Source organism: Scyliorhinus torazame, unplaced genomic scaffold (genome assembly GCF_047496885.1).
Source record: "Scyliorhinus torazame isolate Kashiwa2021f unplaced genomic scaffold, sScyTor2.1 scaffold_551, whole genome shotgun sequence".
Classification (NCBI taxonomy): Eukaryota; Metazoa; Chordata; class Chondrichthyes; order Carcharhiniformes; family Scyliorhinidae; genus Scyliorhinus; species Scyliorhinus torazame.
This window is the reverse complement of record NW_027308278.1, coordinates 29,625-53,414: the sequence shown is the minus strand read 5'-3', so window position 1 is coordinate 53,414 and position 23,790 is coordinate 29,625. Positions and strand designations below refer to the sequence as shown.

General features: G+C 46.5%; 2 protein-coding genes across 2 annotated transcripts; both read right to left on the bottom strand.

Moving 5' to 3' along the window:
- Positions 1-522: 522 nt before the first annotated feature.
- On the bottom strand, positions 523-12,358 carry LOC140406483 (uncharacterized). The gene is made up of 2 exons (XM_072494508.1): positions 11,915-12,358; positions 523-5,775 (listed from the first exon to the last, which is right to left on the bottom strand). The coding sequence occupies exon 2, from the start codon at positions 5,410-5,412 to the stop codon at positions 4,711-4,713; it is 702 nt and encodes a 233-aa protein (XP_072350609.1). The 5' UTR covers positions 5,413-5,775; positions 11,915-12,358; the 3' UTR covers positions 523-4,710.
- A 2,374-nt stretch (positions 12,359-14,732) lies between these two features.
- LOC140406482 (uncharacterized) lies at positions 14,733-21,721 on the bottom strand. Its single transcript, XM_072494507.1, has 2 exons — positions 21,631-21,721; positions 14,733-19,069 (listed from the first exon to the last, which is right to left on the bottom strand). Exon 2 carries the CDS (start codon positions 18,700-18,702, stop codon positions 17,527-17,529), a length of 1,176 nt encoding a protein of 391 aa, XP_072350608.1. The 5' UTR covers positions 18,703-19,069; positions 21,631-21,721; the 3' UTR covers positions 14,733-17,526.
- Between the last annotated feature and the right edge of the window lie 2,069 nt (positions 21,722-23,790).

The window sequence follows — 23,790 nt, the reverse complement described above, 5'->3', positions numbered from 1 at the left end:
AGAGGATTGGTTAGCTCATAGGAAGCAGAGAGTGGGTATAAATGGGTCATGTTTGGGTTGGTAAGATGTGACAAGTGGAGCATCACAAGATCAGTGCTGGGCCCTCAACTATTTACAATCTATATTAATGAGTTGAATGTGGTTAAATTTGCTGATGACACAAAGAGGGATTGGAAATTAATTTGTCAAGTGGACTTGGAGAATACAAAGGACATCAAATAGGTTAAGTGAGTGGGAACAAATTGACAGATAGAGAATAACTTGGGAAAATGTGAATGTGTCCACATTATTTAAATGGGAGAGAGATTACAGAACTCTGAGGCGCAGAGGGATCTGTGTGTCCTGATACAGGAATCACAAGTTAGTTTGCTGTGTTACGACACCCTGGGCTAGTGCGCTGTCAATTCCAGCCCCACGTGCCCCAGAGTCACAGCACTAGTCAATTAACCAATAATTCTTACAAAAATACCCTATGTCTTTGGCCCTTGGCTGCCCAATAATCAGTCACCATGGTTGCAAATGTAAATACGATTACTGTTTATTTATAACAAGAACAATAATAAAATATGCAGCAAACACAACTGATTTACAATAAGCCAATTCCTAATTCCCACTTTAACCTGCCCCCAACCTCTACACACACAGAGACATACAAACACCGAGGGGTGGAAAGGGATAAGATCAGAAGTGAAAGAAATTCTTTTTTTCAGATGATGATTTTTAGCACACTTTACTTCACAGCAAGCTTGCAGGTTAAAGTCTTTAGTTTACAGTCTGTAGTGATCTTCTCTGTAGGTTAATTTGTTCACGTTCTTTGTAGTTTAGAAATGCAGTACTCACACTTTTCTGGAGACACACCTCACCTCTGTTCAAACTTTTCTTTCAGTTTGTGGTTTGTATTCAGGTCTCCGTGGTTTCAGGAATATAGCACCCACAGGCTATCTGGGAAGAGAGATAGCACTCACAGCTGCCTTCTGGAGAGAGAGTTAGTCAGTTCTGCCTCTTGTGCTGCTAGAATCAAACTGAAAGCTTGGGACTCTGAAAAACATCCCAGTGGGATAGGATCCAATCACCGCCTGTTACCTAGGAGCACAGCCGTTTGGACCAATTCATTGGCCACCAGCGAATCAATCAAACCGAGTCCCAACCCCAATTCTCACACTGGTGCCGAAAGATCTTCAGCTCCAGTTTAAACCAGTACAGGCACCTGGATTCTTCTGCTTGAATTAAAGATACAGGCTGCTTGCCTTAAAGTGACATGTCCATTAATCATCCATGGACCAAAAATGTAACGGCAGAAATTACAGCTGGTACAGCAAGTGATGAGGAAGGTGAATGGAATATTGTTATTTATTGCAAAGGGACTGGAATATAAAAGTTGGGGTGTTTTGCTGCAGTTGTACAGGGCCTTGGTGAGACCATGGGCTGGATTCTCCACTGACGGGATTCTCCATTGCACCGGCAGCGCACTCACACCCGGGGATTTCCAGACGACAGGCTGGCAACAATGGGAAACTCATTGTCCGTCTGGCAGGACGGAGAATCCCGCAGCTGGTGAGGGCGCGCCACAGGACGGGGAATCTCGCCCCATATTTAGAGCACTGTGTACAGTTTGGGTCTCCTTATTTCAGAAATAAGATAATTGCATTAGAAGCAGTTCAGAGGAGGTTGACTCCCAGATTCTGGAATGAGGGGGTTATCGTCTGAGGAAAGGTTTGACAGGTTGGGACTGTATCCATTACAGTTGAGAAGAATGAGAGATGATCGTATTGAAACACGTGAGATCCTGAGTGGAATTGACAGAGAGAATGCTGAGAGAATGTTTCCCTTGTGGCAGAGACTAGAAATCGGGGAGACCCGGTTAAAATCTGAAATGTCCAAGCAGCCACTCAGTTCAAGGGCAATAAATTCTGGTCCAGCGACTTCCACATCCCATTCAGAATTTACAAAACTCTCTCCACAAAACCTCACTCAATTTCACTCCATTATTGTCCAGTTCTGGCTCCGCCTGGGGTAACATCTACTCCATATTTTCTTCTCCTGAAGGAGCACCATGAGTTCCAGGTTACTGGTACATTAGGACAGATGCTTCAAGCAACAGATCAAACATGGATGTAAAAGATTCTCCAGCTCTCTCTTTGTGGACAGTTCTTACTCAGTATTATTTCTCCCAAGCCCTTCATTGTCCCATTATCGCTTTAATTTCACTCCCACTTTGCCCATGTCCAGTGTGTTTCATTCTATCCTGATTGTTTTAAAGTCAGTTTCTCTCTGGAGTGTGTGTCAATGTCTTGATGATGTCACAATGGTGTCTCAATCTCCTGGCCACATTAACCATTTCATCTCCTGCTGTGTCTCCAGTAGCTGTGTGTGTTTGGGACCCGGTCTTCAGTCCATTTCACTGTGAATTTAGGCTTGTTATTTTTCACATGGAACAAATCACAACTGCACACCCACACCGGTATCCCAAAATCATGTCACATTTTTTTAACTCTCAGATGCGCTGAAGATCAAAGTGAGTGTCTGTCTTTCTTATCTGCCCTGTTATGGTGCTGATATTTCATGTTGTGGCTGGGCTTTCAAATGTGGATTTCTTTAAAACAAAGTTCATGGGCCAGGATGTAAATATTTCCAGGAGAAAGTGATCAATTTATTAATCCCATCTAAACATTCCAGACTTTCACTGGAACACAGGTGGATACCAGATTGATATAGGTTTGCCTTTCAGTCGTCAATGGTCAGACGCTCTGTACCATTTGCCAAACTGGACTATTTGACGAACTGCGTGTTTTAATTAACATCCCTCTTTCCTCCAGTTGCTCTACTGTGGGTAAAATCCCTTTGGTTGGGGACGGGTTGATGGGTATTGTTTGGTACACGGTGGAACATTACCAGTGAATGATGCTGGTTCCATCTGTAATTGGCCACAATCATTCTTATCTTTTGCCACATTGGATGTTCATAAAGCTGATCTTTCCTGATGGTTCTGATTGACCATGTTACTGTCCCATTTTCAAAGCTTAAGGGAGAATTCAATTAGGATCAAATATCCAGACCCAGAATAGCCTGGTCCACTGGGCCTATCCAGACTGAAGATATCAATTCACGTGAACCAAATTCTATTGACATGGGTTGAGTTCTTTTAATAGTATAATTATAATCTTTATTATTGTCACAAGGAGGCTGACATTAACACTGCAATGAAGTTACTGTGAAAATCCCCCAGTCGCCATATTCCGGCACGTGTTTGGGTACACCGCGGGAGAATTCAGAATGTCCAATTCACCGAACAAGCATGTCTTTCGGGACTTGTGGGAGGAACCCGGAGCACCCGGGGGAAACCCACGCAGACACGGGGAGAACGTGCAGACTCCGCACAGACAGTAACCCAAGCCTGGAATCGATCCCGGGTCCCTGGTGCTAACCACTGTGCTACCGTGCCACCCCATTAATAGATTGTAGCATTTTCCCACCTTCTGATGTCAGGCTAATGGGTCTGTGGTTCCCCGTTTACTCTCTCCCTCCTTAAATTGTGGGGTTACATTTACCACCTTCCAATCTGCAGGAACCATTCCAGAATCTATAGAATTGTGAAAGATGATCACCAGTGTATCCACTATCTCTACAGCCGCCTCTTTCAACACTCTGGGATGTCGAGCATCACGTTTGAGGGTTGATTAACTTTCAACCACATTAATTTCTCCAGGACTACTTTTTTACTTATTAATCTCATTCAGTTCCCAATCCTCAGGCTTACTACTATTTTGGCCACTTTATGAGCCTCTTCCTTTGATCTAATGGAATCTTTAACTTTTCTTGTTAGCCGCGGTTGCATCACTTTTCCTGTTGGATTTTTTTCCCTAAAGGAATCAATTTTGGTGTATATATGTGAAATGAGTTGCAAAAGTCCCAGAAGACCATAGGCTGCTCTCCCCTTTGAGAGAGCGAGAGAGAGAGACAACTGGTGGTTTAACCTGAGGGTCACCACACCTTAGGCGAGGGGCAATGTTGCGAAGGTGGACCCTTCATGGATAACCTCAGCCAGTACGACAGTTGAATCCCTGCTATTGGAGTCACTCTGCATCATGAACCAGCCATCCAGCCAACTGAGCTAACTGACTCCCCCAGTAGATGAATAATAATGCCTGAAAATATTAGCTATTGCCTGTCTCCCATCATACCATTTAATGTGGTTTCCCAGTCTACCTCAGACAACATGTCCCTCATACCCTGATTGGGTGTTCACCCAGATAAATTAAACAAAAAACATGTAACCACCAATGTCCATCTTCATGGCAATGTGGCATGATTTACGGGGATCCAAACAGAAATGCAAACTGAATATCTTCTCTCTTCGAAACACCGCCTCACTCAGTGATCCATGTGACATTTGAAACCAGGTATTCGCAACAAGGCTCAAAGAGCATCAGCCATCTGGAGGCAAAGCCATAGGACTGCCAAGTCGAGCAGAACAAAACCCTACAACCCTCCCCATTGACCAACTGACAGAATGAACAAAATACAGTCCTGGATGTAACTGAGAGCAGAAACAATAACAGCAATAGCCCTTGTAATCACTTGTGAACTTGTTGGTGTCTCAGCAGGTGCGATGAATCATGGATTCCCTTCTAACACAGAGGGGAATGGCCTCTACCCAGTGTGAACCCGCTGGTGTGTCTGCAGGTGGGATGGATCACTAATTGCCTTCCCCTACTCAGAGTACGTGATTGCCTTCTCCCCATTGTGAACTCGCTGGTGTCTCTTCAGGTTCGATAAGTCAGTGAATTCCTTCCCACACTGAGAGCAGATGAATGGCCTCTCCCCAGTGTGAACTCGCTGATGTGTCCGCAGTTTGGATGACTCACTGAACCCCTTCCCACACTGAGAGCAGATGAACGGTCTCTCCCCAGTGTGAATTCGCTGGTGAGTCCACAGGTGGGATAACTGGGCGAATCCCTTCCCACAATGAGAGCAGGTGAATGGCCTCTCCCCAGTGTGAACTCGCTGATGTGTCTGCAGATTGGAGAACTGAGTGAATCCCTTCCCACACTGAGAGCAGATGAACGGTCTCTCCCCAGTGTGAACCCGCTCGTGACTTTGCAGGTGGGATAACTGAGTGAATCCCTTCCCACACTGGGAGCAGGTGAACGGTCTCTCCCCAGTGCGAACTCGCTGGTGACTCTGCAGGTGGGTTAACTGAGTGAATCCCTTCCCACACTGAGAGCAGGTGAATGGCCTCTCCCCAGTGTGAATTCGCTGGTGTTTCTTCAGTCTGGAGAACAGAGTGAATCCCTTCTCACACACAGAGCAGGCGAATGGCCTCTCCCCAGTGTGAATGCGTCGATGAGTCTCCAACTCAGATGGGAATCTGTATCCCTTCCCACAGTCCCCACATTTCCACGGTTTCTCCATGTTTTGGGTCTCCTCGTGTCCCTCCAGGATGGACGATCAGTTAAGGCCTCGTCCACACACAGAACACACAAAGTGTCCGGTCTCTCCCCGCTGTGAATGGTGCAATGTTCGTTCAGGCTGTGTAAATGTTTAAAGCTCTTTCCACAGTCAGTGCTCTGGAACACTCTCACTCGGGTGTGTGTGTCTCGGTGCTTTTCCAGTCACATTGATGTTTAAAATATTTTGATGCTGACAGATTCGGCAAACATTTCTCCTTCTAGATTCAAAGGCCGATGATACTCAGATCCCAAGGTATCGAGTGACTCTGTAAGACCGAGACGTGACAATTGAGATTTCTGTCTGGAATTCCTCCTCTTGTAATATCTGTAAAAGGAGTTTACAAAAGTCAACACTCAGTACAGGATAGAAATTCAGAACAGAGAATTCTAGTTTCTATGGAACATTCCTTCCTCTCATTTCCCAATACCTCGTCTCCAGGGAGCGGACTCGGAGGGGCAGGGTATCGGAGCAGTGACTGTAGGAAGGATGAGCTGGCTGGCCACTGCACCCTGGTACAGGAGGCCATTCAAGCGGGGGGAGGAAGTGGTCGTTGTCGGGGTTTCTATAATTAGGGGAACTGATAACATCCTTTGGAAGCAGGACCGAGAGTCCCACATGGTATGTTGCCTGCCCGGTGCCAGGGTGAGGGGCATCTCTAACCGGCTTGAAAGGATATTGGAGAGGGAGGGGGAGGATCCAGTTGTTGTGGTCCACATTGGGACAAACAGTATCAGCAAGACTAGGAAAGAGGACCTGTTTGGGAATATCAGAAATTAGGAACAGAATTAAAGAACAGGTCCCAAGGATTATAATCTCTGGATTATTCCCTGAGCCACGTGCAAATTGGCATAGGGATGAGAAAATTAGAGAAGTAAACACGTGGCTAAAGGAGTGGTGCAGGAAAGAGGGGTTCCATTTCATGGGGCACTGGCATCAGTATTGGGACAGGAGGGATCTGTACCGTTGGGACGGTCTCCACCTGAACCGATCTGGGGCCAGTGTCCTCGTGGAAAGGATAAATAGGGAGGTCAGAAGGACTTTAAACTAACAAATGGTGGGGGAGAGGAAGGCCTCAGGGGAACTCAATACAGTTCCAAAAACAAGTAGCAGGATGGTCTGGACTGGGTACCAAATATACCGGTTATAAAGTTTACAGGAGGGACAGAGAATATGGCAGAGGGGGTGGAGTAGCCTTACTGATTAGAAATACTATCACCTCAATGGTGAGGGTTGGATTTGTTTATTGTCACATGTACCGAGATACAGTGAAAAGTATTGATCTGTGTACAGTTCAGACAGATCATTCCATACATGAGAATACACAGGGCAAACATCAATACACAATGTAAATACATAGACACAGGTATCGGGTGAAGCATACAGGAGTGTAGCACTACTCAGTGGAGGAGATGTGTGAAGAGATCAGGTCAGTCCATAAGAGGGTCGATTAGGAGTCTGGGAACAGCGGAAAAGATGTTTTTGAATCTGTTAGAACATACAGTGCAGAAGGAGGCCATTCGGCCCATCGAGTCTGCGCCGACCCACTTAAGCCTTCACTTCCACCCTATCCCCATAACCCAATAACACCTCCTAATCTTTTTGGTCACTAAGGGCAATTTATCATGGCCAATCCACCTAACCTGCACGTCTTTGGATGTGTTCTCAGACTTTTGTATCTCCTGCCCGATGGAAGAAGTTGGAAGTGTGAACAAGTCGGGTGGGAGGGGTCTTTGATTATGCTGCCCTCTATCCCAAAGCAGCGGGAGGTGTCGACAGAGTCAATGGATGGGAGGCGGGTTTGCGTGATGGACTGGGCGTGTTCACGACTCTCTGTCGTTTCTTACAGTCTTGGACCAAGCAGTTGCCAGGCCAGGCTGTGATGCTGCCAGGTCGGATGCTTTCTATGGTGCATCTGTAAAAGTTGGAAAGATTCAATGTGGACCTGTCGAATTTCCTTAGTTTCCTGAAAAAGTATAGGCGCTGTTGTACTTTCTTGGTCGTAGTGTTGACGTGGGTAGACCAGGACAGGTTGTTGGTGATGTGCACACCTCGGAATTTGAAGCTGTAGTCAATGAATAGGAGACTGATGTCGGAGTCCTTGTTGTCGAGATGCTCCAAGTGAGTGTAGCGCCAGGGAGATGGAGTCTGCTGTGGAGGATATAATGAGGGGAAGGATCCAGCGAAGACCATGGGCTGGATTCTCCGTCGGCGGGATCCTCCGCTTTCCGGCAGCGCACTCATGCCCGCGGACTTCCCGACAGCATGGGGGTGCCCACAACGGGAAACCCCATTGGCCAGCTGCCAGGACGGAGAATCCCCTCCCACATGGGTGGAACTGAGGAACAAAAAAATCTCAAACTGTAATGGGTGTTGTGTATCGACCGTCTGGTTAGCTCGGAGGTGCTAGATTGTATAAAGGCCGAAATTAGGCGAGTGTGTAGCAAAGGCAGAGTAGTATTAATGGGGGATTATAACTGACACACAGATTGGGAGGGGCAGACAAGCAACTGTCAGAAAGGGAGTGAATTTCTGGAATGTGTCTGGGATAGTTTCCTGCAGCAATATGTTCCAGATGTAACAAGGCGACAGGCAATATTATATTTAGTTATGAGTAATGAGCCCAATTTAATTAGCAGCCTATCTGTGCACGAACATTGATCACAACATGATTGAATTCAGTGTAGTGTTTGAAAGTGAAAAGCACGTTACAGATAGTAGAATTTTAGACTTGGGTAAGGCTGACGTTAACGGGATGAGACAGAGACTGTCCACGGTAAACTGGGGAGATCTGTTAATGGGTCAAACAACTGAAGATCAGTGGAGCATATTTAAAGAAACATTTAACGAGATACAGAGCAAGTATATACCCCTGAGAGGAAAAGGCTCCATTTCACAAAAAAAAAACAGCCACGGACAAATAAAGAGATTAGGGACAGCTTAAAACTAAAAGAAATAGCGCACAAAAATACAAGACACAGGACAGATCCAGACGAATGGGATAGGTACAAGGACCAGCAAAGGATCACAAAGCAGCTTGTGAGAGCGACTAAAAGGGATTATGAAAGGAAACTTGCAAGGTTCATCAATATCACTGAGAAGAAATGTTTCGTTATATAAAGGGAAAGCGGGTGGTGAAGAGCAATGTAGGCCCAGTAAAAGCTGGAAATGGAGATATTGTCAGTGATAATGGGGGAATGGCAGACACGCTGAACAATTACTTTGCCTCAGTATTTACAGTTGAAAAGGAGGATAACTTGCCATAAGTCCCGAAAAAATTAATAGTCGATAGAGGACAGGGACTTGATACAATTAACATAATGATACCGATACCATCACTAACTAGGAAACTGAAGAGTGACAAATCCCCAGGACTTGACGGTTTCCATCCGAGGCTGTTAAAGGAAGTCGGGGAGCACATTGTAGATGCCCCAACGATAATCGTCCAGAGTTCCCTAGATTCAGGAGTAGTCCCTCTGGATTGGAAAATTTCACTTTTTGAAGTGCGGATACACCAGCGAGTTCACACTGGGGATAGGCCATTCACCTGCTCTTAGTGTGGGAAGGGATTCACTTTTTAAGAAGGGTGAAAGGGGAAAAACAGGGAATTACAGACCAGTTAGCCAAACACGACATGGTAGCACAATGGTTAGCACTGTTGCTACACAGCCCCAGGGACCCAGGTGCGATTCCCGCCTTAGGTCACTGTCTGTGTGCAGTCTGCACGTTCTCCCCGTGTCTGCGTGGGTTTTATCCTGGTGCTCCCACAAGACCCCAAAAGCCGAGCTGTTCGGTGAATCGGACAGTCTGAATTCAGTCCCTCAGTGTTAATGTAAGCCTACTTGTGACACTAATAAAGATTGTTATGAACATCTATGGTGGGGAAACTGCTGGAATGTATAATCAGGGATAGGGTAACTGAACACTTTGAAAAACATTGTTCGATCAGGGACAGCCAGCCTGACTTATTTTACTGAATCTTTTGAGGAGGTAACTAAGTAGAGGACAGGGGACTGTCTATGGATGTCATTTATACGGACTCCCAGAAGGCATTTGATAAAGTCCCACACAAGAGACTGTTAGTTAAGGTGGAAGCCCTCGGAGTTGAGGGCAAATTATTGACACGGTTAGGAAATTGGCTGAGTGGCAGGAGAGTGTGGGGATATGGGTATTTAATACGGGACAATGAAGAGTATAACACCGAGTTGTAGACAAACAAAACTTATTTTATTTAACATTAACTATATACACAACTGGGGTATATAAGAAGGGCCTGTTCTGTGCTGTATTTTCTATGTTCTATGTTCTAACTCCAGTTGCTGAGTTAGGAGAGATTACTCAAATTTGACCTCTTCACTTTTCAGGATTAATTTCAATTTGCCACTGTTCTGCCATCTAACCAGCCCTTCCATATCATCCTGAAATCTGAGGCGTTCTTCACCATTTCCCACACCCCCAATTTTTGTGTCATCTGCGATCTTATCATATCTCCAACATTCACATCCAGATCATTGATGTACGCTCCGAACAACATGGAACCCAACACCGATCGCAGTGGAACACCATTGGACACAGGCTTCCAGTCACAAAGACAATCTTTGACCATCACCCTCTGCCTGCTGCCAGGAAGCCAATTTTGGTATCAATTTGCCCTGGAGCCCATCTTGACCAGTCCCCCATGTGAGACCTTGTCACAAACCTTACTGAAGTTTTTCCGGGCTACATGTGACTGGCACGGAAGTACAGTTGGTAGCACTTTGCTCCACAGTGCCATGGTTCCAGATTTGATACCCGGCTTGGGTCAGTCTGTATGGAGTCTGCACGTACTCCCCGTGTCTGTGTGGGGTTCTTCCGGGTGCTCTGGGTTCCTCCCACAAGTCCCGAAAGACGTGCTTGTTAGGTGAATTCGACATTCTGAATTCTCCTGAGTGCACCTGAACAGGCGCCAGAATGTGGCGACTAGGGGATTTTCACAGTAACTTCATTGCAGTGTTAATGTAAGCCTACTTGTGACAATAAAGATTATCAACTGCACTACCCTCAACGACACACTTAGTCACCTCCACGGAAAATGCAAATGAAATAGAATCCACAGAATCCTTCTGCACTGACCCTCCGATAGAGCATGCTACCCGGGTCCACTCCTCCTCTCTATCCCCTTAAACCCACCTACCTTTTGGACACTAAGGGGTAATTGTTCATGGCCAATCCACCTATCCTGCACATCTTCTGGACTGTGGGAGGAAACTGGAGCGTCCGGAGGAAACCCATGCAGACAGGGGGAGAACGAGCAAATTCCACACAGTGTATACCTTAGATCTCTTCCTTTCCAATTCCCCACCCTCTTCCTTCAAACCAACTTTCCCCTTCTGATTTCCTGCTTTAGAGTCAGAGAGTTTTATAGCACAGAAAGATGCCCTTTGGCCCATCGTGAAAATGCTGCCTGTTCAGCCACAGCAGGTCAAAGATGAAAAGAGCGAGCAACAGCTCAGCACTTCATGAAGACAGGTAGCCATTTGATATGACCCTCACTGCTACCAGCTCAGATACAACACTGCACAAACTTAGCAGCCACTATAGAGTTGGGATCAGCTGTGGTGACACACTGGACTGGATCCAGGACAGGGTGAAATATAGTTTGCTTGCCAGTTCATTGGAGGGTGTGGTCAGAGATGGGTGCTGCTTTGGGTGGATCAGATGAGGATTTTAATAGGCACTGATGAGGGTGTATATTGAGATGCTGGGTGGATTGTCTGGCTTGTCAGACAGTCTCCTCTTCACTGTCAAGCAGCATGTAGAGGTCTGGCTCCAAGTCTCCAAATTGGCAGAGGACATTGTGCAGAACGTGCCCTGTCCACAACCTCAGCTCCATCTCCTTGTTCTGGTGCAGAACCAGAGGCACTGCTATTGCTGCTCTGAAACCTGTTACAGTCTTTGTTTGGGTAGGTCTTTATAAGACATAATCTTCCTTTGACAAAGCCATGCTAACTAGCCTTTTTAAAAATAAATTTAGAGTACCCAATTATTTTTTTTCCGATTAAGAGGCAATTTAGCGTGGCCAATCCACCTAACCAGCACATCTTTGGGTTGTGGGGGTGAAACCCATGCAGACATGCTGACTATCCTTAATTAGTACTTGCCTTCGCAACAGAGATTAATTCTGTCCCTCAGAATATTTTCCAATCATTTCCTGACCACTCAAGTTAAACTCACTGGTCTGCAATTGCCTGGATTTTCCCTACTTCACTTCTTGAACAATGGAACCACATTATCGGTCCTCCAGTCCTCTGGCACCGCTCCTGTGGCCAGAAAAATTTGAAAATTGTCAGTGTCTGCAATCTCCTGTCTTGCTTCCCACAGCAGCCTGGAAATATCTCATCTGGGCCTGGGGATTTAAACAAGTCACCAATAAAGGGCAGAATAAGAACATAAATTTAATGGGGAGAAAAGAAAGGGTTTTACTTACAGACGTGAGAGGAAGTTTCAGTCTGTGTGAAGCTGGAGGAGCAGCAGCTTTGCTGGGCAGATAGTGAAGGAAGCTTCGTGCAGCCAGTGACACAGGCCCCAGACTCTGATTGGCTGGAGGATCAGCGCCTGTCCAGTCGTCCACAGTTTCCCATTGGCCAATCTCCGTCATGGAGACAATGAGGGGACGGACCTCGGCGCACGTGGGGTGGGCGGGTATTTGACCTCCCGACGCTGAGCTCCTGTCCAATCCGGAGTATTTTGTTTCTGTGACCAGGGTGTTGCTCTCAGAGTGCTGAGAACGCCCCTCTGGGTCATTGTGACGTCCCAAAGAAGCCCTGCCTGAATCACTCTGTTCCACGGTGACGTTTCCGGGTTCCAGTGCGCAGGCCCGGCGGGCGGGCACGAGAGCCCCGACCCCTCCTGTTGTTCCCCCTCTCCCTTCCCCTGCACATCCAGCAGACAAGGTTTCCATGCAACCGGTTGACGCTTCCGGCCAGAGCGAGAACTAGCCCAGTGATCTCCATCTCCACCCAGCCCGGGACTGCGCATGTCCAAGGGCGGTAGGGAACTGCGCCGTGCAGAGGAGAGTCCACCCTCTGACCTTCCTGCTCAGGTATTGGCTATTGAGAAACTGGGAGGACCAAAAGGACTTTGGTCCTCCAGCCAATCAGAGCACTGCCTTTGTGTGAATGAAGATTGAATGAAGCTTCACACAGACTGAAACGTCCTCCTGTCTCCAACATCTGTGAGGAAAACACTTCCTTTTCTCCCCCTTTCCATTTCTTTTCGCATCCTGACCTTCAATTGGTCACTTGCAGCAACTGAAGGGAAAGGAAGTGAATCCAGGGAGGGTGCAGACTCTGGAAAGCTTGGCCCAGGTCCCTCTCTCTCTCTTAAAGACATTGACATCCTTTGCTCCCTCAGCTTGACACATTTATTTGGCTAAAAGAATGGTCTCTTTCCCAATGTTCACAATTAAAGGGCTGGTTTCCCCAGGAGATGGCTGACATTTAAGGGTCAGTAAATTAATATTAGCCAGAGATAGGTCTAGTGTTGTTATATGGTACAGATTAGATATATTATTTATGGTTCTGGAAAGTACATTTATTATTATTTCTAGTAATGTAATATTGTACTGTAACTACATCATATATTTTCAGTAATCTGTTACCTCACAGGGTTGTTAATCTCGGGATTTCTCTTCCACAGGGACCAGTGGAGTCTAGAGGTCATTGAATATATTCAAGGATGAGTTAGACAGATTTAGTTTTTCAATTTAAAGAGCCCAGTCTTTTTTTTTTTCAATTAAGGGCCCCCATCCCTTGGACATGTGCATTTCTGGGCCATCTGCCTGCATGGCAGATAGAGCAGTTTCTCCAGCACGGGGGAATTGTTTGGAGCCCAATATCTAATCTCCTGGGACTGGGATGAAAAGTGGGGGGAGTGGGGGGGGTGGCATTGACCTCAACCTGACACAAAGTACATGCAGGTAGTCACTGGGTTTGATTGTGACACCCCCCCCCCCCCCCCCAAAAACATTGAAGTCACCAAGGAATATGAGGGTAGTGTGGGTAAATGGAGCTGAGGTCGATTGGCCATTGAGCTCATTAAAGGATGGGGCAAGTGGGCCAAATGGCCGACTGCAGCTCCTATTTGTTATGATCTCTGTGTCCAGGACAGGAAGCAGTGAGCATAGATCTGTCAATCAGCACCTTCAGGAGAATTGGGAGGGAGAACGGAGGGAGAGTGTGTTGGATGGATATTTACAGCTTTTGAGGAATGAGAGAGGGAAGAATGTTCCATAGGAACCAGAATTGTCTGTTTTGAATGTCTATCCTGTACTGACAGTGCTGACTTTTGTAAATTGTTTTTCCAAGATATTAGAAGTGGAGGAATTTCAGAGAGAAATCTCAAACGTCACATCTAGATCTGACAGAGTTATTCGATTCCTTGGGATCTGAATATCTTCGGCATTTGAATCTAGAAGGAGAAATGTTTGCTTGAGCTGTCGGCATCAACAGATTTTCAACACCATTGTGACTGGAAAAGCACCGAGACACACACACACCCGAGTGAGAGTGTTCCAGAGCACTGTCTGTGGAAAGAGATTTAACCAGTTACGCACCCTGAAAAAACATTGCAGCATTCACAGCGGGGAGAGACCGTACATGTGTTCCCTGTGTGGGTAAGGCTTCAATTGTCCAACTTCGAGAGACACAAGGAGACCCAAAACATGGAGAAACCATGGAAATGTGTGGACTGTGGGAAAGGATTCAAGGCCCCATCTGCACTGGAAGCTCATCGACACATTCACACTGGGGATTCACCTGCTCTCTCTATGGGAAGGGATTCACTCAGATATCCAGCCTGCAGGGACTTCATACTGGGGAGAAGCCGTTCACCTGCTGTCAATGTGGGAGGGAATTCAGTGATTCCTCCACCCTGCAGAGACATCAGCGAGTTCACACTGGGGAGAGGCCGTTCACTTGCTCTCAATGTGGGAAAGGATTCAGTGATTCATCGCACCTGCTGAGACACCAACAAGTTCACAAGTGATTACAAGGGTTGGAATTTGCTGTTATTGTTTCTGCTTCAATTACATCCAGGACTGCATTTTGTTCATTCTGACAATTGGTCAATGGGGAGGGTCTGAGGGTTTCTTTCTGCTGGACTGGCCGATCTCCCGACTTTGCCTGCAGTGGGCTGTTGCTCTTTGAGCCTTGTTGCGAATACATGGCTTCAAATTTCACAAGGATCTGTTGTACCAAAACCATAGCGTGTCTTTAACACTTATGCACTGGACAAATTACCATAAGTTGTATCAGACAATAATATACTTTATTTACGATCACACAATTGTTACTGTTAATTAATCACACACACATGCAAGTTGAACTCTAAGCTAATGCACACAAGACCTTAACTTAACTTTCAAGTGACTGGCAAGTACGGGGCAGATATGGCCTTATCTGGAGTCCGCAGTCTGGCAGTGTTGAAAGTCTGTTGCTGGTCGTTGTTATCCTCGGCTCGGGTCCTTCCGTCGATGGCGTGGATGGTTTTCCTCTTCGGTCGGTGAAGGGTCACTGTTGTTGGTTACTGTTGAGAGCTGCTGTCGAGAGAGCGAATGGTGGGCTGCGCAGCACCTTTTATCCCCAGGAGTTTGAGCCCCTTTGGGCGGTCCCAGGTGAAGGCCCAATCAATCGATCAGGGCTTGATCACCTTGATCGATAATGTTCAATTAAATCCGCTACCTTGCGGGGCTTGTCCTGACCGGCCATGTCCGTTGGTGTCCGAGGCACGTATGCCTTCCCAAATGAGGAAAACTGACGCCACCAAATCTGCCACTTTGTCAATTTCCATTTAAGCCCATTGTCCCGGGATGGCCTTTCAATGGCCTTTTTCCTCGGTTGTTAGACAAACCAGCTTTTTGTCTATTTGGAAGCTGCAGCCTGTCTGTCCCTGAACTTGGCCACTTTTCCCAGCATCCTTTGCCAGACGCCACTTTAGGCGGCCACATATCCCTCTTCTTGATCCTGAACGCGAAGCGTGGTAGATCACAGACTTAGAATCAATACCTGCCCAGCATCCCCAGTCACCTGTCTATTAAGTAAGGCCCCAACACTAAACTCAGTTACATATTACAGATACTACTCAATTCAACCTTACAATTACACACTTAACTATATGGGCAGCTGCTGCTCTACATCCCAGAGTGTTGAAAGAGGTGGCTGGAGAGATACATTGGTGATCATCTTTCAAAATTCAATAGATTCTGGAATGGTTCCTGCAGATTGGAAGGTGGTAAATCTAACCCCAATATTTAAGGAGGGAGAAAGAAAATGGGGAACCACAGACCCATTAGTCTGACATCAGTAGGAGTGAAAATGCCAAAATCTATTACAAAGGATGTGATAACATACAAATTAGGAGGAGTAGGCCACTCGGCCCCTCGAGCCTGCTCCACCATTCAATAAGTTCCCGGCTGATCTGATTGTAACCTCAACTCCACATTCCCACTGACCCCCCCGATAACCTTTCACCCCCTTGCTTATCAAGAATCTATTCAACTCCGTCTTCAAAATATTTAAAGACTCTGCCTGGTTCATCTTTGGCACTGGTATGATGGTGGTCTTCTTGAAGCAGTTGGGAATCTCAGAACGGAGTAGAGAGAGGTTGAGGATGTTCACGAACACACCCGCCAGTTGGCCCGCGCAGGATCTGGGTGCATGGCAGGGACTCAGTCAGGACCCGCCGCTTTCCAAGGGTTCACTTTCAAGGCGGCCAAACTGACTTTGGAGGCTGTGACGGTGGGCATGGGTGTGCCCAAGACAGCTGGGGCAGATGACAAAGGTTTGTTGGTTTCCTGCTCGAAATAAACATCAAATGCATTGAGTTTGTCGGGAAGGGGTGCGCTGTTGCAAAAGATTCTACTCGGCTTTGCTTTTTAGCGCATTATGTTGTGTAAGCCGTGCCACAATCGATGAGAGTCCATGATTCTCGCTTATTCCGGACAACTCTTCTGTTGTCGCTTGGCATCCCTGTTGGCTTTGCAGAGGTTGTACCTAGATTTTTTTGTATAGGTCAGGGTTGCCGGACTTGAATGCCTCAGACGTGCCCTTCAGTCGGGAGTGAATCTCCCGATTAAACCATGGGTTCGGGTTGGGTAACGTACGTACTACCTTCTTTGACATACAATCTTCTACAGACTTGCTGATGAAGTCTGTGATGGTGCTGGGATACATATTTAGGTTGACTGCTGAGTTCTTGAATATGGACCAGTCGAGAAGGAGCTCTTCTGTTGCCTCAGACCAGCATTTGCACAACCTTCATAGCCAGATTCTCCAGCTTAAGTTTCTGCTTGTATGCCGGGAGAAGGAGCACCGTCTTGTGGTCCGATTTTCCGAAGTGCAGTCAGGGGATGGATCATCAGGCGCTCTTGATGTTTGTGTAGCAGTGGTCAAGGATGTTGGGGCCCCTGTTGGGACAGGAGATGTGTTGGTGGAATTTTGGCAGTGCACTCTTGAGGTTGGCCTGGTTAAAGTCCCCGGCCACGATGAACAAGGCCTCCGGGTATTCTGCTTCATTGTTATTGATAGCGGTGTACAATTCATCAAGCGCCTTCTTCACTTCCGCCTGGGGTGGGATGTAGACCGCCATGATGATGGCAGAAGTGAACTCCGTGGAAGGTAGTATGGACGGCACTTCACAGTCGGGTATTCCAGATCCGGAGAGCAGTAGTTCGCCAGGGTCACCACGTCCTAGCACCAGGAGTTGACGAGGAGACAAACCCCTCCACCCACTCCAGGTTCAGTCCTGGATGTGATGAACAGCAGGAATAACAGCAGAATCCAACCCGTCATCACTTGTGAACCCTTTGGTGTCTCAGCATGTTGGACGACTGAGTGAATCCCTCCCCACAGTGAGAGCAGGTGAATGGCTTCTTTCCAGTGTGAACTCGCTGGTGTCTCCGCAATGTGGATGATGTTTGAAACCTCTTTGTCGCAGTGAGAGCAGCTGAACAGTTTCTCCTCAGTGTGAATGCGCTGGTGGGACATCAGTACCTGAGAGCTTTTAAACCCACTCCCACAGTCGGAGCATTTAAAGGGTCTCTCATTGCTGTGAGTGACACTGTGGCTCAGCAAGTGATGACCGAGTGACGCTTTTCCCAGTCGGAGAGGTGAACGGGCTCTCCCCGGTGTGACCTCGCTCGTGTTTCATCAGGTTGGATGAGGATCTAAACCTCTTTGTGCAACGAGAGCAGCTGAACGTTCTCTCCTCAGAGTGAACGCGCTGGTGGGACATCAGTAGCTGTGAGCTTTTGAAACCCCTCCTGCAGTCAGAGCATTTGAAGGGCCTGCTCTTGGTGTGAGTGACATTGTGTTTCAGCAGGTTGGATAAATGAGCAAATCCCTTATCACACACAGAGCAGATGAACGGCTTCTCCCCGGTGTGAACTCGCTGGTGTCTCTGCAGGTGGGGTAACTGAGTAAATCCCTTATCACACACAGTGCAGATGAATGGCCGCTCCCCGGTGTGAACTCGCTGGTGTCTCAGCCGGTTGCCAATGTCAGTGAATCCCTTTTCACACTGAGAGCAGGTGAAAGGCCTCTCCCCAGTATGAACTCGTTCGTGTCTCCGCAGGATGCCAATGTCAATGAATCCCTTTTCACAGTGAGAGCAGGTGAAAGGCCTCTCCCCAGTGTGAACTCGTTCGTGTTTCCGCAGGCTACTAATGTTAATGAATCCCTTTTCACACTGAGAGCAGGTGAAACGCCTCTCCCCAGTGTGAACTCGTTCGTGTTTCCGCAGGCTACTAATGTTAATGAATCCCTTTTCACACTGAGAGCAGGTGAATGGCCTCTCCCCAGTGTGAACTCGTTCGTGTTTCCGCAGGCTTCCAATGTCAGTGAAACCCTTTTCACACTGAGAGCAGGTGAAAGGCCTCTCTCCAGTGTGAACTCTCTGGTGGCTCTGCAGGTTGCATAACTGAGTGAATCCCTTCCCACAGTCAGAGCAGGTGAAAGGCCTCTCCCCAGTGTGAACTCGTTCGTGTCTCCGCAGGTTGCCAATGTCAGTGAATCCCTTTTCACACTGAGAGCAGGTGAACGGCCTCTCTCCAGTGTGACTGCTTTGATGCCTTGCCAGCTTGGACGGGGCTGTGAATCCCATCCCACACACAGAACAGGTGAACAGCCTCTCTCCAGTGTGACTGCGTTGATGCCTTTCCAGCCCGTATGGGCCTTTGAATCCCTTCCCACAATCCTCACATTTCCATGGTTTCTCCATGGTCCGGGTGATCTTGCGTCTCACTGCGTTGGGCGATCAGTTGAAGCCCCGTCCACACACCGAACACCTATACAGTCTCTCCCTGCTGTTAATGGTGCAGTATTTTTTCAGGCTGTGTCACTGGTTAAAGCTCTTTCCACAGTCAGTGCTCTGTAACAGTCTCACACGGGTGTGTGTGTATGTCTCAGTGCTTTTCCAGACACACTGATGTTTAAAATCTCTTGAAGCAGACAGAATAGACAAACATTTCTCCTTCTAGATTCAAAGGCCGATGATCTCCGGTTCCCAAGAATTGAGTGACTCAGTCAGTTCTTGACGTGATATTTAGTTTGAGATATCCGCCTCAAACTCCTCTCGTTCGAACTTCCTGCAATCAGATTTTACAAATCATTGTCAGTACAGGATAGAAACTCAGAACAGACAATTCTAGTTTCTATTGAACATTCTTTCCTCTCTCTTTCCCTGAAATGCTCTCAATCTCTAACCCACACACTCTCCCTGCATTCTCACTCTGCTGTATCTAATATTCACCCTCCCAATTCTCCTGAAGGTGATGATTCAGGCTGATTGACAGATCCAGGACTTTAACCAGGCCAACCTCAAGAGTGCACTGCTTCCTGTCCTGGACACAGAGACCTGAAAATCTTCATGCAGGCTGCCAGACAGATATATGTCTATATTACTGGATGAAAAATGTGTGTAATATACAGATTGTATTCACTTACTTTCCCTCCCAATTTTCGTGAAGGTGCTGATCAACAAATCTCAACTCACTAAAACCTGTACAACCGTAGAGAATCTCCATATAAGTACATTTACTGATTAGAGATGGGGAAATTCTGAGGAAGAATTTTATTTAGTCATGGAGTGGTCATGACAGGGAACTCACTGCCCACAAGGGTTGTGGAAGTCCAGATGATCAATAATTTAAAATAAAATAGGATGGTCACTTGAAGAAAATAAACTTGCAGGTGAACAGGGATATCGAGGGGGAATGGGACTGACTGGATTGCTGTACAGAGAGTCAGCATTGACTTGAGTTACCAAATGGATTCTGTCAGTGCTGCAATGACTGTATGACTGGAAATATATAATGTAGGTCCAGTACTATATTACAAAACTAGAAATAATAATACATGTATTTTATTACAGAACCATCAATAATATATATAATACATACCACATAACAACACTAGACATATTTCTGTCCGATAGTAAATTTTAAAAAATTAATTTACGGGATGTGGACAATGCTGGTCAGGCCAGCATTTATTGCCCATCCCCAGTTGCCCTTCCGAAGTAGTGGTGAGTTGCCTTCTTGAACTGCTGCAGCCTGGAGGTGTAGATACATCCCCTGTGCTGTTTTTTAAAAATTTGTTTTTTATAAATTTAAAGTACCCAATTCATTTTTTCCAATTGAGGGGCAATTTAGTGAGGCCAATCCACCTACCCTGCACATCTTTGGGTTGTGGCGGCGAAGGAACGGCAATGTATTTCCAAGTCAGGGTGGTGTGTAACTTGGAAGTGAACCTCCAGGTGGTGAGGTTCCCAGGTATCTGCTGCTCTTGTCCTTCTAGATGGTAGTGGTTGTGGGTTTGGAAGGTGCTGTCTGTGGAATCTTTATGAGTTACTGCAGTGTATCTTGTAAATGGTATACACAGCTGCTACTGTTTTTCGGTGATGGAAGGTTTAAATGCTTTGTCCTGAATAGTGTCGAGCTTCTGGAATGTTGTTGGAGCTGCACTCATCCAGCAAAGTGGAGCGTATTCCATTACACACCTGACTTGTGCTTGTAGACAAGCTTTGGGGCTTCAGGTGGTGTGTTACACACCTTGGATTCACAGCGTTTGACCTGCCCTGGGAGCAACAGTATTAATATGGCTATTCCAGATCAGTTTCTGATCAATGGTAACCCCCAGGATATTGGTTGTGGGGGATTCAGCGATGGAAATGCCACTGAATGTCAAGGGGTGTTGGTTAGATCCTCTCTTGTAGGAGATGGTCATTGCGTGGCACTTGTGTCGTACAAATGTAACTTGCCACTTATTAGGCCAAGCCTGGATATTGTCCAGGTCTTACTGAATTTGGACATGGACTGCTTTGTTATCTGACGAGTTGAGAATGGTGCTGAACATTGTGGATGACTGCACATCACCACTTCTCACCTTATGATGGAAGGGAGATCATTGATGAAGCAACTGAAGATGGTTGGGCTGAGGAAACTGTCCTGATGAACTCCTGCAGTGATGTCCTGGAGCTGAGATGATTGACCTCCAATCACCACAACCATCTTCCTTTGTGCCAGGTGTGACTCCAACCAGTGGAGTTATCCCCCGATTCTCATTGACTCCAGTTTAGCTAGGGCTCCTTGATGCCATACTCGGTCAAATGCTGCCTTGATGTCAAGGGCAGTTACTCTCACCTCACTTCTGGCATTCAGCTCTTTCGTCCAAGTTTCAACTAAAGCTGTAATGAGGTCAGGAGCTGAGTGACCCTGGCGGAACTCAAACTGAGCGTCCGGGAGCAGGTTATTGCAGAATAAGTGCCACTTAATAGCAACTTTTCAAAGTCCTTCCATCACTTTGCTGATGATAGACAGTAGACCCACAGAGAAGTAATTGGCTGAGTTGGATTTGCCCTGCTTACTGTCCCCTTAAATGTCAGCCATCTCCTGGGGAAATCAGCCCTTTAATTGTGAACATTAGGAAAGAGACCATCCTTTTAGCCAGACAAATAAATGTGTCAAGCTGAGGGAGCAAAGGATGTCAATGTCTTTAAGAGAGAGAGAGAGAGACCTGGGCCAAGCTTTCCAGAGTCTGCACCCTCCCTGGATTCACTTCCTTTCCCTTCAGTTGCTGCAAGTGACCAACTGAAGGTGAGAATGAGAAAAGAAATGGAAAGGGGGAGAAAAGAAAGTGTTTTACTCACAGATGTTGGACAGGAGTCTGTGCAGCTCAAGCTCATTCAGGGTTGGAGGAACAACGGCTTTGCTCGGCAGAAACCTCCATGTCCAGCTTCCGCATTGAGACAATGGAGGAGCTCTGATTGGCGGAGAAACAGAGTCCTTCCGGTCCTCCTATCTTCCCATTGGGCACAAGTCAGCGGTAAAGCCAGCGGGATTGAGCTCACCCTGCACATGCGCAGATATCCCTCTCCCCGAGACATGCGCAGTCCTGGGTTGGGGGAGGGGCTTCTCGCTCTGGCCGGAGCTGTCAGCTGGTTGCCTGGAAACCGTCTCGACGATGTGCTGGGGGAAGAGGGAACAGACGGTGGGGGGGTCGGCACCCTGGGCGGTGGCCGCGCGCCGGGCTTGTGCGCTCAAATGCAGTGACGCCACTGCGGAACGGATTTATTCCTATTGGCTGGTTTAGAGGACGAGCTCCTTTGTGATGTCATAATGTGGAGGTTCGACAATGAGTGTCAGACGAAAACTTCCTCCTCTGGGCAACATCTGGGAGCAAATCAATGTCTCCCCCTTTCATAAGTTATAAGATATAGGAGCAGAATTAGGCCATTTGGCCCAACCAGTTTGCTCTGCAATTCTATCATGGCTGTGCTCATCCTGGCTTTAATTCCACCGTACTGCCAGTTCCCCATTACCCTTCAACCCATTAAAAATCTGTCTTCTCTAAATCTGGATTTAGCCCTTTACATAAATTGTGTGACATTCATGGAAGTTTGCCAACTGGAGCGTTATTCTGTTAAATTCAGTCCTCAGCTCCATCGCTGTCTGTCATTGACATGAGCAACAGAGAGACAGAAAGGTGCCCTAGGCTCAAATGGGAAGTCAAACCTTGTGACTCGAAACCAACACCTCAACATTTGTCAGTCAAATCCATGTTATTTATACTGGGGTTTTTATTATTACATTTAGGCACTGGAGGCAAAGGATGGGGGCTTTAAAGGGTAGCTTTCACTTTCTAACTTTGTATTGTCTATAGTATCAGCCGTGGCTAAGTGGGCTGTTTTCTCACCTCTGAGTCAGAAGGCTGTAGATTCAAGTCCCAGTTCAGGGACTGGAGGACAAAAATTACATCCAACATTCCTCCTTGCAGCACTGAGGGAGTGCTGCACTGTCAGAACAGCCTTCTTTCAAATAAGATGTTCAACTGAGGCCCTGTCTATCCCTATCAGATGGATGTTAGAGATCCCACAGCCACTATTTTGAAGAAGAGCAGGGGAGTTACCCCAGTGTCCTGGTCAATATTTATCCCTCAATCAACATCACTAAAAACAGATCATCTGCTCATTATCACATTGCTGTGTGTGGGATCTTGCTGTGTGTAAATTGATTGCCACGATTCCTACATTACAAAAAGTGATGACACTTCAAAGTACTTAATTGGCTGTGAAGCACTTTGGGACGCCCTATGGTTGTGAAAGGTGCTATAGAAATGCAAGGTTTTTAATTGAAGATACTGATCTTGTTATCGAGAACATAACTAATTTCAGCCACCCCCAACTTACCATTTAATAAATTCACTTTAGTTTGGACAGCATTTAAATCAATTAAGACAAAGGCAGAATTTTCTGGATAGTAAATACAAAAATAAGTTTATGAAAAGAAAAAGGTTTACTGAACTTTAAGGCATTGACTTTTCCAACTTCATGTGGGGGATCAGTCTGTAGAAGCGTAACCCTCTCTGGCTCCTTTGACAGTAATTCTTGTGGAATTCAACCTCGGAAGTCTGGCTCCTTCTTTGACAGTAATTTCCTTGGAACTCGGCCTCAGGAGTCTTCAGTACTTGGCCAGCAAGGAAGGCGTTCAGAACCTCTACTTTTATCACCAAAGTGACCGTTACCTCATAACATGACAATTGGTCAATTTGGTCACTAGATTAATTGAATTGGATCCCCAATTACTGACACCTCCTTCTCTCATTAACTTAGGCAGAAATACAATAGAACTGTTTCATACTGTCCTTTTATCTGCTTCTATAGAATCCCTTATTTTACAATATCATATGATGAGGTTAATCTGACCTTGAAGGTCTCTCTTGCCAGTACTTTTACCTTCATTACACATTCCTTCTTTAAAAATTTATAAATTTAAACTACCCAACTATTTTTCTCCAATTAAGGGCAATT

What these genes read in the sequence shown, in the direction of transcription:
- LOC140406483 (XM_072494508.1), bottom strand. Translation starts at nt 5,412, where the DNA reads ATGGAGAAACCGTGGAAATGTGGGGACTGTGGGAAGGGATACAGATTC.
- LOC140406482 (XM_072494507.1), bottom strand. Translation starts at nt 18,702, where the DNA reads ATGGAGAAACCATGGAAATGTGAGGATTGTGGGAAGGGATTCAAAGGC.